This window comes from Eucyclogobius newberryi, unplaced genomic scaffold (genome assembly GCF_026437365.1).
Source record: "Eucyclogobius newberryi isolate DKJ021-1_F unplaced genomic scaffold, fEucNew1.0.hap1 SCAF_16, whole genome shotgun sequence".
NCBI classification, from domain to species: Eukaryota; Metazoa; Chordata; class Actinopteri; order Gobiiformes; family Gobiidae; genus Eucyclogobius; species Eucyclogobius newberryi.
The window spans coordinates 805,018-825,128 of NW_027315790.1; the positions used below are offsets into that span (position 1 = coordinate 805,018).

Consider the following 20,111-nt stretch of genomic DNA (forward strand, 5'->3'; position numbering starts at 1 on the left):
CAGACCGTAAAAGGTATCTCAAAAAATTGGATAACTTTAGATGCCCCACTTGTCCAGAGGACGTACGCCGATTTTGAAGTCGGTGGGCAAAACGCCCTAGGAGGAGTTCGTCAAAGTTTGACGTGAACAAAATGACTAACACAGCGTGTTTTCATTTTCAAAGGAAGATGGCAGGCATAGGGTAAGTCTGGGGGCGTGGCCACAATAATATTTTTTTTTTTGTCCTCACGAGAGGAATGCGTGTTCCGAATTTCGTAGCTTTACGACAAAGTTGACCTCGGGGCGTCTCCCATAGGCGCAATGTATTTTGACTTTTGTCGGTGGCGCTGTCGCGCCATTTTTTAACGAAAAAAAAAATGGCCCAGAAAAAACAAAATTTTTCGCCGATTCTGAATTTTGGGCAAAGTTTGGTGAGTTTTTGAGCATGTTCAGGGGGTCAAATTAGAGCTCGAAAAGCAGAAGAACAAGAAAAATTAAAGCCGCAAGCGGCATCCAACGGCCCTCGCGGGCCGCCGGCCTTCCGACTCTGCTCTCTGCATTTTACAGAGATGGCGCTAACGCAATTGTCTAAGAACTAAGACAGCGACACATTGGACATGTACAATGCTGTGCTTAACCAGTGCAAATGAACACAAATGTCGGTCAAATGTGCAGCTCCAGCGCACAGAGACCGTGACACTTGGAATAAAAATATGGATAACTTTTGATGCTCCGCTTGTGTAGATTATTTTTCCCAAATATGAGCTTGATCGAGCTATTGCCCACAGAGGAGTTCATTAAAGTGTGAAGCGTAAATGTGAACATTTCAAGGATTTGGCGTTTTTCCCATTTGTGACAGTATATTTGCAGCTCCACGGCACAGAGACCGTAGCACTTAAAATCAAAATATGGATAACTTTTGATGCCCCATTTGTGTAGATGATTTCCCCAAATATGAGCTTGATCGGGCAATCGGCCTAGGAGGAGTTGGTGAAAGTGTGAAGCGTGAAAATGTGGTCATTTTGGAGATTTCGCTGTTTTCCCATTTCTGACATATATTTGCGGGTCCGCCACACAGAGACCGTAGCACTTAGAATCAAAATATGGATAAGTTTTGATGGCCCGCTTGTGTAGATGATTTTCCCCAAATATGAGTTTGATCGGACAATCGCCCTAGGAGGAGTTTGTTAAAGTGTGAAGTGTAAAAATGTGGTGATTTGAGCGATTTTGCGATTTTCCCATAAGGATAACATGGGATGTTTCTGTCATAGCTACGGTTACGCCGTACAAAATATGACTTTGGCTCTCATACTTTTATGATCAGGATGGCAAATTAGAATTTAGTGCAAAATGTCATGTCATTTGGAAAAACTCTATTGTTTATAGGCCACTCTGAAGGCCAAATAGTCAGAATTCTGGGAAACGTTTGCGGCTCCGTCGCACAGAGACCGTAAATGTTATCCTTAAAATTTGGATAACTTTAGATGCACCACTTGTCTAGAGGACGTACACCGATTTTGAGGTTGGTGGGCAAAACGCACTAGGAGGAGTTCGTTGAAGTGTAAAACATAAAAATGTGGTAATTTGAGAGATTTTGCGGTTTTCCCATAGGGATAACATGGGAGGTTTCTGTCATCGCTACGACTACGCGGTAAAAATTTAGGCATTTTTGTGATTGGCTTTTGTGATCGGGACGGCAAAATAGAATTTTGGGTAAAGTTTAGACAATTTTGGTAAAACTAATTTTTGACCTTCAATGTTAATTTAAAGGTCACTCTGTAGGGGGCGCTATCGCGGCCATTTCAATTTTGTCAGCCTAAACTGGTCCAAACTAGAAAGTTTAACAACTGATTCAAATTTGGTCCTAATCGGACTGGTTTTGATCAAATGGGAGCAATTTTTAGATCTGCAATATTCCAAAATAAGTTGTCCAACTTTGCGGCTGCGCCGCACACAGACCGTAAAAGGTATCTCAAAAAATTGAATAACTTTAGATGCCCCACTTGTCCAGAGGACGTACGCCGATTTTGAAGTCGGTGGGCAAAACGCCCTAGGAGGAGTTCGTCAAAGTTTGACGTGAACAAAATGACTAACACAGCGTATTTTCATTTTCAAAGGAAGATGGCGGCCATAGGGTAAGTCTGGGGGCGTGGCCACAATGTTTTTTTTTGTTCGTCCTCACGAGAGGAATGCGTGTCCCGAATTTTGTAGCTTTACGCCAAAGTTGACCTCGGGGCGTCTCCCATAGGCGCAATGTATTTTGACTTTTGTCGGTGGCGCTGTCGCGCCATTTTTTAACGAAAAAAAAAATGGCCCAGAAAAAATCAAATTTTTCGCCGATTCTGAATTTTGGGCAAAGTTTGGTGAGTTTTTGAGCATGTTCAGGGGGTCAAATTAGAGATCAAAAAGCAGAAGAACAAGAAAAATAAAAATAATAATATTTTTAGCAAAAACAATATAGCCGTTTCCACTATAACAACAAATTATACATCGTTTGAAAGCTCTAAGCCTTCCCCATGCCGCCATGGGGTGGAATCATCATTACGAGCGCTTACGCGCTGGTCACTCCCCATTCCGTCGGGATGCCCCGCCCACTCCCCATAGACTTCCATTGATTTGAGCAGATACAAGCATGGCCCATGCCTGCGGCATGGATTCTCGCGTACAGGACGATGCCAGGAGGGTTTTTGGAGGAATGCAGCGCTTCGCGCTGCTGTTGTCAACAATTTGTGAATGGGCGTAGCCCATTCACAAATTGTTGACTATTTCTGTCATAGCAGGAGTAAGTATGCATGATCCATGCCTTCGGCATGGGCTAGTTCACTGTACTTGCCAGGGGCGACGGGGTACCAAACATGCGGGATGACGCAGGGGTTAGTTAGATGATGCAGGGGTTAGTTAGATGATGCAGGGGTTAGTTAGATGATGCAGGGGTTAGTTAGATGATGCAGGGGTTAGTTAGATGATGCAGGGGTTAGTTAGATGATGCAGGGGTTAGTTAGATGATGCAGGGGTTAGTTAGATGATGCAGGGGTTAGTTAGATGATGCAGGGGTTAGTTAGATGATGCAGGGGTTAGTTAGATGATGCAGGGGTTAGTTAGATGATGCAGGGGTTAGTTAGATGATGCAGGGGTTAGTTAGATGATGCAGGGGTTAGTTAGATGACGCAGGGGTTAGTTAGATGATGCAGTGTAAGTTACGCCACAACATTTTTTAGCTTAGCCTGAGGTAAACTCACTGATCTGTACTGCACATTCATAGTCATCAAGTATTTGGTTTCTCCATATAGAAGTATATATAGGAAACCTATACACAGATCAAAATCTGCTCTTTGATTCTACTCACCCACTACAGCACAAGCTAGAGGTGATCAGGACATTACAACATGCCCACCAGCTCAGAAGGCAGGGCAAGAGGTGCCCACCGGCTCAGAGCCCAAGAGGTGCCCACCGGCTCAGAGCCCAAGAGGTGCCCACCGGCTCAGAGCCCAAGAGGTGCCCACCGGCTCAGAGCCCAAGAGGTGCCCACCACTTTTATGATCAGGATGGCAAATTAGAATTTAGTGCAAAATGTCATGTCATTTGGAAAAACTCTATTGTTTATAGGCCACTCTGAAGGCCAAATAGTCAGAATTCTGGGAAACGTTTGCGGCTCCGTCGCACAGAGACCGTAAAAGTTATCCTTAAAATTTGGATAAATTTAGATACACCACTTGTCTAGAGGACGTACACCGATTTTGAGGTCGGTGGGCAAAACGCACTAGGAGGAGTTCGTTAAAGTGTAAAACATAAAAATGTGGTAATTTGAGAGATTTTGTGGTTTTCCCATAGGGATAACATGGGAGGTTTCTGTCATCGCTACGACTACGCCGTAAAAATTTAGGCATTTTTGTGATTGGCTTTTGTGATCGGGACGGCAAAATAGAATTTTGGGTAAAGTTTAGACAATTTTGGTAAAACTAATTTTTGACCTTCAATGTTAATTTAAAGGTCACTCTGTAGGGGGCGCTATCGCGGCCATTTCAATTTTGTCATCCTAAACTGGTCCAAACAAGAAAGTTTAACAACTGATTCAAATTTGGTCCTAATCGGACTGGTTTTGATCAAATGGGAGCAATTTTTAGATCGGCAATATTCCAAAATAAGTTGTCCAACTTTGCGGCTGCGCCGCACACAGACCGTAAAAGGTATCTCAAAAAATTGGATAACTTTAGATGCCCCACTTGTCCAGAGGACGTACGCCGATTTTGAAGTCGGTGGGCAAAACGCCCTAGGAGGAGTTTGTCAAAGTTTGACGTGAACAAAATGACTAACACAGCGTGTTTTCATTTTCAAAGGAAGATGGCGGCCATAGGGTAAGTCTGGGGGCGTGGCCACAATAATATTTTTTTTTTGTCCTCACGAGAGGAATGCGTGTTCCGAATTTCGTAGCTTTACGACAAAGTTGACCTCGGGGCGTCTCCCATAGGCGCAATGTATTTTGACTTTTGTCGGTGGCGCTGTCGCGCCATTTTTTAACGAAAAAAAAAATGGCCCAGAAAAAACAAAATTTTTCGCCGATTCTGAATTTTGGGCAAAGTTTGGTGAGTTTTTGAGCATGTTCAGGGGGTCAAATTAGAGCTCGAAAAGCAGAAGAACAAGAAAAATTAAAGCCGCAAGCGGCATCCAACGGCCCTCGCGGGCCGCCGGCCTTCCGACTCTGCTCTCTGCATTTTACAGAGATGGCGCTAACGCAATTGTCTAAGAACTAAGACAGCGACACATTGGACATGTACAATGCTGTGCTTAACCAGTGCAAATGAACACAAATGTCGGTCAAATGTGCAGCTCCAGCGCACAGAGACCGTGACACTTGGAATAAAAATATGGATAACTTTTGATGCTCCGCTTGTGTAGATTATTTTTCCCAAATATGAGCTTGATCGAGCTATTGCCCACAGAGGAGTTCATTAAAGTGTGAAGCGTAAATGTGAACATTTCAAGGATTTGGCGTTTTTCCCATTTGTGACAGTATATTTGCAGCTCCACGGCACAGAGACCGTAGCACTTAAAATCAAAATATGGATAACTTTTGATGCCCCATTTGTGTAGATGATTTCCCCAAATATGAGCTTGATCGGGCAATCGGCCTAGGAGGAGTTGGTGAAAGTGTGAAGCGTGAAAATGTGGTCATTTTGGAGATTTCGCTGTTTTCCCATTTCTGACATATATTTGCGGGTCCGCCACACAGAGACCGTAGCACTTAGAATCAAAATATGGATAAGTTTTGATGGCCCGCTTGTGTAGATGATTTTCCCCAAATATGAGTTTGATCGGACAATCGCCCTAGGAGGAGTTTGTTAAAGTGTGAAGTGTAAAAATGTGGTGATTTGAGCGATTTTGCGATTTTCCCATAAGGATAACATGGGATGTTTCTGTCATAGCTACGGTTACGCCGTACAAAATATGACTTTGGCTCTCATACTTTTATGATCAGGATGGCAAATTAGAATTTAGTGCAAAATGTCATGTCATTTGGAAAAACTCTATTGTTTATAGGCCACTCTGAAGGCCAAATAGTCAGAATTCTGGGAAACGTTTGCGGCTCCGTCGCACAGAGACCGTAAATGTTATCCTTAAAATTTGGATAACTTTAGATGCACCACTTGTCTAGAGGACGTACACCGATTTTGAGGTTGGTGGGCAAAACGCACTAGGAGGAGTTCGTTGAAGTGTAAAACATAAAAATGTGGTAATTTGAGAGATTTTGCGGTTTTCCCATAGGGATAACATGGGAGGTTTCTGTCATCGCTACGACTACGCGGTAAAAATTTAGGCATTTTTGTGATTGGCTTTTGTGATCGGGACGGCAAAATAGAATTTTGGGTAAAGTTTAGACAATTTTGGTAAAACTAATTTTTGACCTTCAATGTTAATTTAAAGGTCACTCTGTAGGGGGCGCTATCGCGGCCATTTCAATTTTGTCAGCCTAAACTGGTCCAAACTAGAAAGTTTAACAACTGATTCAAATTTGGTCCTAATCGGACTGGTTTTGATCAAATGGGAGCAATTTTTAGATCTGCAATATTCCAAAATAAGTTGTCCAACTTTGCGGCTGCGCCGCACACAGACCGTAAAAGGTATCTCAAAAAATTGAATAACTTTAGATGCCCCACTTGTCCAGAGGACGTACGCCGATTTTGAAGTCGGTGGGCAAAACGCCCTAGGAGGAGTTCGTCAAAGTTTGACGTGAACAAAATGACTAACACAGCGTATTTTCATTTTCAAAGGAAGATGGCGGCCATAGGGTAAGTCTGGGGGCGTGGCCACAATGTTTTTTTTTGTTCGTCCTCACGAGAGGAATGCGTGTCCCGAATTTTGTAGCTTTACGCCAAAGTTGACCTCGGGGCGTCTCCCATAGGCGCAATGTATTTTGACTTTTGTCGGTGGCGCTGTCGCGCCATTTTTTAACGAAAAAAAAAATGGCCCAGAAAAAATCAAATTTTTCGCCGATTCTGAATTTTGGGCAAAGTTTGGTGAGTTTTTGAGCATGTTCAGGGGGTCAAATTAGAGATCAAAAAGCAGAAGAACAAGAAAAATAAAAATAATAATATTTTTAGCAAAAACAATATAGCCGTTTCCACTATAACAACAAATTATACATCGTTTGAAAGCTCTAAGCCTTCCCCATGCCGCCATGGGGTGGAATCATCATTACGAGCGCTTACGCGCTGGTCACTCCCCATTCCGTCGGGATGCCCCGCCCACTCCCCATAGACTTCCATTGATTTGAGCAGATACAAGCATGGCCCATGCCTGCGGCATGGATTCTCGCGTACAGGACGATGCCAGGAGGGTTTTTGGAGGAATGCAGCGCTTCGCGCTGCTGTTGTCAACAATTTGTGAATGGGCGTAGCCCATTCACAAATTGTTGACTATTTCTGTCATAGCAGGAGTAAGTATGCATGATCCATGCCTTCGGCATGGGCTAGTTCACTGTACTTGCCAGGGGCGACGGGGTACCAAACATGCGGGATGACGCAGGGGTTAGTTAGATGATGCAGGGGTTAGTTAGATGATGCAGGGGTTAGTTAGATGATGCAGGGGTTAGTTAGATGATGCAGGGGTTAGTTAGATGATGCAGGGGTTAGTTAGATGATGCAGGGGTTAGTTAGATGATGCAGGGGTTAGTTAGATGATGCAGGGGTTAGTTAGATGATGCAGGGGTTAGTTAGATGATGCAGGGGTTAGTTAGATGATGCAGGGGTTAGTTAGATGATGCAGGGGTTAGTTAGATGATGCAGGGGTTAGTTAGATGATGCAGGGGTTAGTTAGATGACGCAGGGGTTAGTTAGATGATGCAGTGTAAGTTACGCCACAACATTTTTTAGCTTAGCCTGAGGTAAACTCACTGATCTGTACTGCACATTCATAGTCATCAAGTATTTGGTTTCTCCATATAGAAGTATATATAGGAAACCTATACACAGATCAAAATCTGCTCTTTGATTCTACTCACCCACTACAGCACAAGCTAGAGGTGATCAGGACATTACAACATGCCCACCAGCTCAGAAGGCAGGGCAAGAGGTGCCCACCGGCTCAGAGCCCAAGAGGTGCCCACCGGCTCAGAGCCCAAGAGGTGCCCACCGGCTCAGAGCCCAAGAGGTGCCCACCGGCTCAGAGCCCAAGAGGTGCCCACCACTTTTATGATCAGGATGGCAAATTAGAATTTAGTGCAAAATGTCATGTCATTTGGAAAAACTCTATTGTTTATAGGCCACTCTGAAGGCCAAATAGTCAGAATTCTGGGAAACGTTTGCGGCTCCGTCGCACAGAGACCGTAAAAGTTATCCTTAAAATTTGGATAAATTTAGATACACCACTTGTCTAGAGGACGTACACCGATTTTGAGGTCGGTGGGCAAAACGCACTAGGAGGAGTTCGTTAAAGTGTAAAACATAAAAATGTGGTAATTTGAGAGATTTTGTGGTTTTCCCATAGGGATAACATGGGAGGTTTCTGTCATCGCTACGACTACGCCGTAAAAATTTAGGCATTTTTGTGATTGGCTTTTGTGATCGGGACGGCAAAATAGAATTTTGGGTAAAGTTTAGACAATTTTGGTAAAACTAATTTTTGACCTTCAATGTTAATTTAAAGGTCACTCTGTAGGGGGCGCTATCGCGGCCATTTCAATTTTGTCATCCTAAACTGGTCCAAACAAGAAAGTTTAACAACTGATTCAAATTTGGTCCTAATCGGACTGGTTTTGATCAAATGGGAGCAATTTTTAGATCGGCAATATTCCAAAATAAGTTGTCCAACTTTGCGGCTGCGCCGCACACAGACCGTAAAAGGTATCTCAAAAAATTGGATAACTTTAGATGCCCCACTTGTCCAGAGGACGTACGCCGATTTTGAAGTCGGTGGGCAAAACGCCCTAGGAGGAGTTCGTCAAAGTTTGACGTGAACAAAATGACTAACACAGCGTGTTTTCATTTTCAAAGGAAGATGGCGGCCATAGGGTAAGTCTGGGGGCGTGGCCACAATAATATTTTTTTTTTGTCCTCACGAGAGGAATGCGTGTTCCGAATTTCGTAGCTTTACGACAAAGTTGACCTCGGGGCGTCTCCCATAGGCGCAATGTATTTTGACTTTTGTCGGTGGCGCTGTCGCGCCATTTTTTAACGAAAAAAAAAATGGCCCAGAAAAAACAAAATTTTTCGCCGATTCTGAATTTTGGGCAAAGTTTGGTGAGTTTTTGAGCATGTTCAGGGGGTCAAATTAGAGCTCGAAAAGCAGAAGAACAAGAAAAATTAAAGCCGCAAGCGGCATCCAACGGCCCTCGCGGGCCGCCGGCCTTCCGACTCTGCTCTCTGCATTTTACAGAGATGGCGCTAACGCAATTGTCTAAGAACTAAGACAGCGACACATTGGACATGTACAATGCTGTGCTTAACCAGTGCAAATGAACACAAATGTCGGTCAAATGTGCAGCTCCAGCGCACAGAGACCGTGACACTTGGAATAAAAATATGGATAACTTTTGATGCTCCGCTTGTGTAGATTATTTTTCCCAAATATGAGCTTGATCGAGCTATTGCCCACAGAGGAGTTCATTAAAGTGTGAAGCGTAAATGTGAACATTTCAAGGATTTGGCGTTTTTCCCATTTGTGACAGTATATTTGCAGCTCCACGGCACAGAGACCGTAGCACTTAAAATCAAAATATGGATAACTTTTGATGCCCCATTTGTGTAGATGATTTCCCCAAATATGAGCTTGATCGGGCAATCGGCCTAGGAGGAGTTGGTGAAAGTGTGAAGCGTGAAAATGTGGTCATTTTGGAGATTTCGCTGTTTTCCCATTTCTGACATATATTTGCGGGTCCGCCACACAGAGACCGTAGCACTTAGAATCAAAATATGGATAAGTTTTGATGGCCCGCTTGTGTAGATGATTTTCCCCAAATATGAGTTTGATCGGACAATCGCCCTAGGAGGAGTTTGTTAAAGTGTGAAGTGTAAAAATGTGGTGATTTGAGCGATTTTGCGATTTTCCCATAAGGATAACATGGGATGTTTCTGTCATAGCTACGGTTACGCCGTACAAAATATGACTTTGGCTCTCATACTTTTATGATCAGGATGGCAAATTAGAATTTAGTGCAAAATGTCATGTCATTTGGAAAAACTCTATTGTTTATAGGCCACTCTGAAGGCCAAATAGTCAGAATTCTGGGAAACGTTTGCGGCTCCGTCGCACAGAGACCGTAAATGTTATCCTTAAAATTTGGATAACTTTAGATGCACCACTTGTCTAGAGGACGTACACCGATTTTGAGGTTGGTGGGCAAAACGCACTAGGAGGAGTTCGTTGAAGTGTAAAACATAAAAATGTGGTAATTTGAGAGATTTTGCGGTTTTCCCATAGGGATAACATGGGAGGTTTCTGTCATCGCTACGACTACGCGGTAAAAATTTAGGCATTTTTGTGATTGGCTTTTGTGATCGGGACGGCAAAATAGAATTTTGGGTAAAGTTTAGACAATTTTGGTAAAACTAATTTTTGACCTTCAATGTTAATTTAAAGGTCACTCTGTAGGGGGCGCTATCGCGGCCATTTCAATTTTGTCAGCCTAAACTGGTCCAAACTAGAAAGTTTAACAACTGATTCAAATTTGGTCCTAATCGGACTGGTTTTGATCAAATGGGAGCAATTTTTAGATCTGCAATATTCCAAAATAAGTTGTCCAACTTTGCGGCTGCGCCGCACACAGACCGTAAAAGGTATCTCAAAAAATTGAATAACTTTAGATGCCCCACTTGTCCAGAGGACGTACGCCGATTTTGAAGTCGGTGGGCAAAACGCCCTAGGAGGAGTTCGTCAAAGTTTGACGTGAACAAAATGACTAACACAGCGTATTTTCATTTTCAAAGGAAGATGGCGGCCATAGGGTAAGTCTGGGGGCGTGGCCACAATGTTTTTTTTTGTTCGTCCTCACGAGAGGAATGCGTGTCCCGAATTTTGTAGCTTTACGCCAAAGTTGACCTCGGGGCGTCTCCCATAGGCGCAATGTATTTTGACTTTTGTCGGTGGCGCTGTCGCGCCATTTTTTAACGAAAAAAAAAATGGCCCAGAAAAAATCAAATTTTTCGCCGATTCTGAATTTTGGGCAAAGTTTGGTGAGTTTTTGAGCATGTTCAGGGGGTCAAATTAGAGATCAAAAAGCAGAAGAACAAGAAAAATAAAAATAATAATATTTTTAGCAAAAACAATATAGCCGTTTCCACTATAACAACAAATTATACATCGTTTGAAAGCTCTAAGCCTTCCCCATGCCGCCATGGGGTGGAATCATCATTACGAGCGCTTACGCGCTGGTCACTCCCCATTCCGTCGGGATGCCCCGCCCACTCCCCATAGACTTCCATTGATTTGAGCAGATACAAGCATGGCCCATGCCTGCGGCATGGATTCTCGCGTACAGGACGATGCCAGGAGGGTTTTTGGAGGAATGCAGCGCTTCGCGCTGCTGTTGTCAACAATTTGTGAATGGGCGTAGCCCATTCACAAATTGTTGACTATTTCTGTCATAGCAGGAGTAAGTATGCATGATCCATGCCTTCGGCATGGGCTAGTTCACTGTACTTGCCAGGGGCGACGGGGTACCAAACATGCGGGATGACGCAGGGGTTAGTTAGATGATGCAGGGGTTAGTTAGATGATGCAGGGGTTAGTTAGATGATGCAGGGGTTAGTTAGATGATGCAGGGGTTAGTTAGATGATGCAGGGGTTAGTTAGATGATGCAGGGGTTAGTTAGATGATGCAGGGGTTAGTTAGATGATGCAGGGGTTAGTTAGATGATGCAGGGGTTAGTTAGATGATGCAGGGGTTAGTTAGATGATGCAGGGGTTAGTTAGATGATGCAGGGGTTAGTTAGATGATGCAGGGGTTAGTTAGATGATGCAGGGGTTAGTTAGATGACGCAGGGGTTAGTTAGATGATGCAGTGTAAGTTACGCCACAACATTTTTTAGCTTAGCCTGAGGTAAACTCACTGATCTGTACTGCACATTCATAGTCATCAAGTATTTGGTTTCTCCATATAGAAGTATATATAGGAAACCTATACACAGATCAAAATCTGCTCTTTGATTCTACTCACCCACTACAGCACAAGCTAGAGGTGATCAGGACATTACAACATGCCCACCAGCTCAGAAGGCAGGGCAAGAGGTGCCCACCGGCTCAGAGCCCAAGAGGTGCCCACCGGCTCAGAGCCCAAGAGGTGCCCACCGGCTCAGAGCCCAAGAGGTGCCCACCGGCTCAGAGCCCAAGAGGTGCCCACCGGCTCAGAGCCCAAGAGGTGCCCACCGGCTCAGAGCCCAAGAGGAAAGAGGAAAACACGTCCGGAATGCTCTCTCAGCCTGTGAATACCCCGCTTGTGCTCTCAACAGAGTGAAGAGAAGCAAAAAGCAGGGCAAAAGGGACAAAAGGGAAACAGAACAGAAGGAAGGGTGTTTCTATCCCTTATGTCTCAGGACTTAGTAGTTTGTGAAAAACAGCATTTTGAAGCCATGGTGCGGTATCTGCCCTGGCCATTCTGATGCAGGTACACATCAGTGATGAGGAGCTGCGGCAGCTAACAATAGGATGTCTATGACCCATTATAGAGCTGTTGGGGTAACAAAGAAGATTAGCGTAAGGGGAAACTTAAAAAACTTTTAGTCAGAGTATGATAAATATCCAATTTCACAGACTAGATCCAGATTGAGAACGACTCTTGAGTTGAAACGTCTCATCTTTCAAAAGCAGTGTCCAGATAATACAGCTGAATATTTTCAACAATTGTGAATTATTGATTTTCCTTGCAGTTCCTCTTCCGGTCTCTCACTTACAGATGAGTGCCTTTTTATACTCACAAGTATAATCCACCTCTGACATAAGAACATGTGTTTATGCTGTACCTGCTGCTCTGGGGGGGTCAAGGCCTCTTCATCCCTCTCCTCCGTGCTCATGCGGCCCTCCACGTCTGAGTCGGGGTGCCCTGGGGTGTGTAGGCGTGGCTGGTTGGCGTGCTGGTTGGCGTGCAGGGTGGTCTCTGCGGTGGCGACTGCGGTAGACGTGTAGTGGTCGTCTGCAATGGTGATCTCCTCGTTCTCTTCGGCCTCCAGCAGGCTCTGGTTAAAGCGCAGCGCCCCCTTCAGGATGTCTTTGATCTGGCACAAGAACACTACACATTACTGCTGTGTGTTACGTGTCATCACATAATGCAGACGCTTTGACCATGTTAATGACGGAACCCCCTTAGGGTTGATTTTCCACCCTATTCCGGAAACCCGTCTGGGCGCCGCTATCCAACGCACACACACAGGGCACATGAACACAGGGCTGCCGACCTCCAGAGAAAATAAGCTCTACACAGACTAAAGCCTTTTTTGGGCCGCCCAGGGAATCAGTGTATTGTTGACTTGTTGGTCACGTGAACATTGGATATTTTACACAAATCAATCTACTTAAGAGCATGTTTTAGAGGAGAGACTTTCCCTTCGTTCTCCACAGCACGGAGTTACCGCTCGACCGGAAGTGTCATTACAATGGATGTGCTGATCAGTTGCAAAAAGAGACAAAAGTGGGTGGGTGGGGCGGATAAGGTAAATAATGATTAATTTAAGCTTTTGGAGCGTGAACTGATCGTGACTCTTCTTTGTGTGTTTGCACTTTATAAACACTGCAAGTCAAAAGTCAGAAAAGACAGCAGCAGATTCCAAGATTAGGTTAACGCCAACTTGGTTAATACACTCCCACAAGACTGATATCTCCATAGCGACAGCTCACTGACCTGTTTGAGTCCAGCCAGTGACACCAGCACCTCGTCCTCCTTCTGCAGGTGCTCCTGTAGAATCACATCCTGGATTTTACCTGAGGAAACACACATGCAAATGGTTTCATTCCTTGGTTATGCAAATACCTATAAAAGTCCTATTTCTCCAAGTCAAAGGACAAATATATATTTCTCCAAGTCAAAGGACACACGCACGCACGCACAGCTCTTTTTTCACACTAGTTGTACGATCAAGTGTTTTTCGTTGTGATGTGCGCTAGCTCCGAGCCCCCCCGGCCCCCCCGGCCCCCCCGCGCCTCCCGGTGCCGTTCACGTTTATACAAAGGAGGAACTCATGAAACTGCGGAGAACCATCGTGTTACCCGGAGATCGTCACGTTATCCCGGCGGACATCCTAATTTTTCCCCTCCATCCCTTGTTGGGAAATGGGAGGTTTTGTCTATAGGAGTTTTTGTTTATAAGAGTTCCCCAGCCCTAATATACACACACACACACACGTATGTGTGTGTGTGTGTGTATATATATACATATATATACATATATATACATATATATACATATATACATATATATACATATATATACATATATATATATATATATATATATATATATATACATATATATATATATATATATATATATATATATACATATATATACATATATATATATATATATATATATATATATATATATATACATATATATACATATATATACATATATATATATATATATATATATATATATATATATATATATATATATATATATATATATATATATATATATACATACATACCTAAATATATTATGATATAATATTATATAAGAGAAGTCCTGAGCAGTTTTTCAATTCGGTATCAATTACCCAATCCCATACTGACCTTCTATAAACCTCTGTCACTGTGAATGTCCATTTTGTATAATACAGGATGTTTATCTAAATTTAGTTCTAAAGTTCTGAAGCATGACTAGTATTGGGATTTAATGCAATGAAATCCTCTTTGTGAAAACAGTATAGCGATAAAGGCCCTCGCTCCTCTTGCGACCGCGGGGTACGAGCCACGGCGAAGAGCACAGCTCTAATCCCCCCGCCTACATCACCCCTCCCCCACAAACAGTACCAACTTTATACTACTTCACTCAACATTTTCACGACTGAGCGGCTCGAGATAGAGTTATGTCCCCACTGGCTTTTATGTTCAGTGTGATGTGGAGAGTAAGTGTGCTACATTTGTTAATGACAATTAACTGTTAATGACAAAGTACATGTTGATGACAATTAAAGTACATGTTTTCATCCTATTCAAAATGCCTGTAAACCAAAACACATGGGAGTGTTTGTCAGGTTGCCACGGTAACATGCTTTTACCTACAGGTATGCTGTCAATGACTTTTTAGTTAAAAAAGGTAAGAAGAATGTCTGTGCCAAACTTAATTTGTCTACGTCAAAGTAAATGTTTTTCCTTCATTCAAATGGTCAAGAGGGCGCTGTAGAGCATTTATAAAATATAGCTGTATATATTGTGTATCATTGCGTACACAGTTCATCATTTTGCACAAAACGTACATTCATGCCGGGAAATATAACATCTCATGCCAGAGATATGCAGGTTTTAACACTTAAAAAAATGGGAATTTTTGTCAACAATTTGTAATTTTGACAAATTTTCAAGCCATTTGACTGAAAACCCTTGTGGTGTTTGGAGTGGGGTCATAATATCGTGTTTTACCAATCCTGACATGAGGTACATTTGTACCAACATTCATAAGTCTACGATGAAAAAGGTCAATCATTTCACTAATGTATTTTGAAATTTGAGAGGGCGCTAGAGAGTCATTTTATGAGCTAGCCACTTCATTTGCATATCATTGCGTTCAGCTTGGAAATCTTCACAAACCGTCAACATTTCTATTGGAAACGTAGATATTGTATAAATTGTCCATAAATATCAGTGTATCAGCTTCAACTTCATAACATACATCATGGGTCAATGAAAATTGCAGGAGAAAATGCCAAATGTACGACGAGGTGCACTTTTGTCAGCGCTGTTTTTGATCCAATATGGCCGACTTCCTGTATGACTTAGGGCGGGGTCATAAAATCATTTTTCCCTTGTCCTCACATGAACTATTTCTTGAAGTGGGCATCATTTTTACTGGGACTTTTTTTGGCGTCGGGCTCCCATTAGCCCCATGTTCATCGATTTTTGAGGTGGCGCTATTGAGCCGTCTTTCAATATTTTTTCATGGAAACTTCACTTCGACACCACTTTTGGAGAGCTTGTCCATCTTTGTTTACTACTCGATGTTTGCGTTTTTTCATCCCCGGGATACAATATTAATAAGTCCTTCGGCTCGGGTCTAATTATTGCTATATTCAACACCAAATATTTCCACATTGTGACTATGTAACAAAACCTTCCCCAGCAGTCGTGCCTGAAAAGTGTAGTAGTGTGTAGTAGTGTGTAGCAGTGTGTAGCGGTATGTGCAGAGTGTGCGCACTCACAGATGTGTGTGTTCATCATGCGGGCGCAGTACTTGCTCATGGCCTCCAGGTGGTTGATTTGACCCTGAAGAAATGAGACCTGCGCCTCCAGATCCTCCTCCTGAGGATAACAGACACAGACACAGACACAGACACACGAGAGTTAAGTCAGAAACTGAAAATGAAACTAGAATATTGTACAGAAATAGGTGTTTTACAGAAAGAAAATTATTCAAGCAACATTTTATCCGTTTTGAATTAAGGTGACACAATTTATAATTATGTTTAACAGGGGAGAGGAGCCGCGGCGATATAGGCAAACACGACTTCTTTTGTTCCAAGGCTGCAGCTGCTGACACAGCGTGTTTATTTGCCCATCACACTTCACTTAAGACTGCTTCAAGAATTACGGCCAATTTGAAGCTGGGCTTCAAGTTACAAGTTCTACGTTAAATTTGAGATAAAAGAAGACGATGGAGCGCGAGAGCTGTAAGTACTAAAGCTACATGTACAAGCTACATGTACATGTGCGACTCACGACGAGGCATTTGTTATTACATTGTTTTGTGATGACTTTCATTTATTAAAATGACTCTGCAAGTGCTTGAAATGTGATTATTGAGTGTCTGCGTCAAAAAGCAGACACTATATGTTCTAGTATTCCCATTTATTTTTCCATATCAGAATTTTTGACGCGTTTCAACTCCTTAACACTTTCACCGATTTCAACAAGCTATAGCCCTTACGGTCTGGACTGGACTGAGATAGGAACAGACATCAGACAAATGGAAAAGACGACATCCGGACATCATTTGTAAAAGGAGACGTTTGAACGTTTCTGTCCTTTCTCCAGATCTGAGCCTGATACAATCCTGTGTCTCAGGTCTACAGACAGTTCCTTCATGTCTTGGTTTGTGCTCTGACATCACTCTTACTGTGGGACCTTCTCTAGACAGATGTGTGCTTTTACCAATCATGTCCAATCAAGTGAAATCAACACAGATGGACTTAATCAAGTTGTAGAAGCATCTCAAGGTTGATCAGAGGAAAAATCTCAGCTTCATTTTGGGTGTCATGGCAAACACTGTAAATACTTCTGTACTCTACTTCCTGTGTGTGTAAGCTGTGAATACTTCTGTACTCTACTTCCTGTGTGAATACTTGTGTACACTACTTCCTGTGTGGGTAAGGTGTGAAAACTTGTGTACACTACTTCCTGTGTGAATACTTGTGTACATTACTTCCTGTGTGGGTAAGGTGTGAATACTTGTGTACACTACTTCCTGTTTGGGTAAGGTGTGAATACTTGTGTACACTACATCCTGTGTGAATACTTGTGTACACTACTTCCTGTGTGAATACTTGTGTACACTACTTCCTGTGTGGGTAATATTTGTGTACACTACTTCCTGTGTGGGTAAGGTGTGAATACTTGTGTACACTACTTCCTGTGTGGATAAGGTGTGAATACTTGTGTACACTACTTCCTGTGTGGATAAGGTGTGAATACTTCTGTACTCTACTTCCTGTGTGGGTAAGGTGTGAATACTTGTGTACACTACTTCCTGTGTGGATAAGGTGTGAATACTTGTGTACTCTACTTCCTGTGTGGGTAAGGTGTGAATACTTGTGTACACTACTTCCTGTGTGGATAAGGTGTGAATACTTGTGTACTCTACTTCCTGTGTGGGTAAGGTGTGAATACTTGTGCACACTACTTCCTGTGTGGGTAAGGTGTGAATACTTGTGCACACTACTTCCTGTGTGGGTAAGGTGTGAATACTTGTGTACACTACTTCCTGTGTGGGTAAGGTGTGAATACTTGTGTACACTACTTCCTGTGTGGGTAAGGTGTGAATACTTCTGGACACTACTTCCTGTGTGAATACTTGTGTACACTACTTCCTGTGTGAATACTTGTGTACACTACTTCCTGTGTGGGTAAGGTGTGAATACTTGTGTAAACTACTTCCTGTGTGAATATTTGTGTACACTACTTCCTGTGTGGGTAAGGTGAGAATACTTGTGTACTTCCTGTGTGTGTGTGGTCTGAATACTTGTGTACTTCCTGTGTGGGTAAGGTGTGAATACTTGTGTACTTCCTGTGTGTGTAAGGTGTGAATACTTGTGTACACTACTTCCTGTGTGGGTAATATTTGTGTACACTACTTCCTGTGTGGGAAAGGTGTGAATACTTCTGTACTCTACTTCCTGTGTGGGTAATACTTGTGTACACTACTTCCTGTGTGGATAAGGTGTGAATACTTCTGTACTCTACTTCCTGTGTGGGTAAGGTGTGAATACTTGTGTACACTACTTCCTGTGTGGGTAATATTTGTGTACACTACTTCCTGTGTGGGAAAGGTGTGAATACTTCTGTACTCTACTTCCTGTGTGGGTAATACTTGTGTACACTACTTCCTGTGTGGGTAAGGTGTGAATACTTGTGTACACTACTTCCTGTGTGGATAAGGTGTGAATACTTGTGTACACTACTTCCTGTGTGGATAAGGTGTGAATACTTCTGTACTCTACTTCCTGTGTGGGTAAGGTGTGAATACTTGTGTACACTACTTCCTGTGTGGGTAAGGTGTGAATACTTGTGTACACTACTTCCTGTGTGGGTAAGGTGTGAATACTTGTGTACACTACTTCCTGTGTGGGTAAGGTGTGAATACTTGTGTACACTACTTCCTGTGTGGGTAAGGTGTGAATACTTCTGTACTTCCTGTGTGGGTAAGGTGTGTATACTTGTGTACTTCCTGTGTGGGTAAGGTGTGTATACTTGTGTACTTCCTGTGTGGGTAAGGTGTGAATACTTGTGTACACTACTTCCTGTGTGGGTAATACTTGTGTACACTACTTCCTTTGTGGGTAAGGTGTGAATACTTGTGTACTTCCTGTGTGGGTAAGGTGTGTATACTTCCTGTGTGGGTAAGGTGTGTATACTTCCTGTGTGGGTAAGGTGTGTATACTTGTGTACTTCCTGTGTGGGTAAAGTGTGTGTACTTGTGTACTTCCTGTGTGGGTAAAGTGTGTGTACTTGTGTACTTCCTGTGTGGATAAGGTGTGTATACTTGTGTACACTACTTCCTGTGTGGGTAATACTTGTGTACACTACTTCCTGTGTGTGTAATACTTGTGTACACTACTTCCTGTATGTGTAAGGTGTGTATACTTGTGTACGTCCTGTATGTGTAAGGTGTGTATACTTGTGTACTTCCTGTATGTGTCAGGTGTGTATACTTGTGTACTTCCTGTATGTGTAAGGTGTGTATACTTGTGTACTTCCTGTATGTGTCAGGTGCGTATACTTGTGTACTTCCTGTATGTGTCAGGTGCGTATACTTGTGTACTTCCTGTATGTGTAATACTTGTGTACTTCCTGTATGTGTCAGGTGTGTATACTTGTGTACTTCCTGTATGTGTAAGGTGCGTATACTTGTGGACTTCCTGTATGTGTCAGGTGCGTATACTTGTGTACTTCCTGTATGTGTCAGGTGCGTATACTTGTGTACTTCCTGTATGTGTAAGGTGTGAATCCTTGTGTACTTCCTGTGTGTGTAATACTTGTGTACTTCCTGTATGTGTCAGGTGTGTATACTTGTGTACTTCCTGTATGTGTCAGGTGTGAATCCTTGTGTACTTCCTGTATGTGTTAGGTGTGTATACTTGTGTACTTCATGTATGTGTCAGGTGTGTATACTTGTGTACTTCCTGTATGTGTCAGGTGTGTATACTTGTGTACTTCCTGTATGTGTCAGGTGTGAATCCTTGTGTACTTCCTGTATGTGTCAGGTGTGTATACTTGTGTACTTCCTGTATGTGTCAGGTGTGTATACTTGTGTACTTCCTGTATGTGTCAGGTGTGTATACTTGTGTACTTCCTGTGTGGGTAAGGTGTGAATACTTCTGTACTTCCTGTGTGGGTAAGGTGTGTATACTTGTGTACTTCCTGTGTGGGTAAGGTGTGTATACTTGTGTACTTCCTGTGTGGGTAAGGTGTGAATACTTGTGTACACTACTTCCTGTGTGGGTAATACTTGTGTACACTACTTCCTGTGTGGGTAAGGTGTGAATACTTGGGTACTTCCTGTGTGGGTAAGGTGTGTATACTTCCTGTGTGGGTAAGGTGTGTATACTTCCTGTGTGGGTAAGGTGTGTATACTTGTGTACTTCCTGTGTGGGTAAAGTGTGTGTACTTGTGTACTTCCTGTGTGGGTAAAGTGTGTGTACTTGTGTACTTCCTGTGTGGGTAAGGTGTGTATACTTCCTGTGTGGGTAAGGTGTGTATACTTCCTGTGTGGG

General features: G+C 42.9%; 1 protein-coding gene across 1 annotated transcript in view; it reads right to left on the reverse strand.

Annotated features, from left to right (window-relative positions):
- Positions 1-20,111, reverse strand: part of tbc1d5 (TBC1 domain family, member 5) — an 85,177-nt gene that overhangs the window by 2,564 nt on the left and 62,502 nt on the right. Inside the window, exons 18-20 of the mRNA XM_072447277.1 lie at positions 15,825-15,924; positions 13,307-13,386; positions 12,432-12,683 (exon numbers count right to left, since the gene is read on the reverse strand). Of these exons, the coding sequence (XP_072303378.1) occupies positions 12,432-12,683; positions 13,307-13,386; positions 15,825-15,924 (432 nt within the window). The remainder of the gene's footprint in view (positions 1-12,431; positions 12,684-13,306; positions 13,387-15,824; positions 15,925-20,111) is intronic.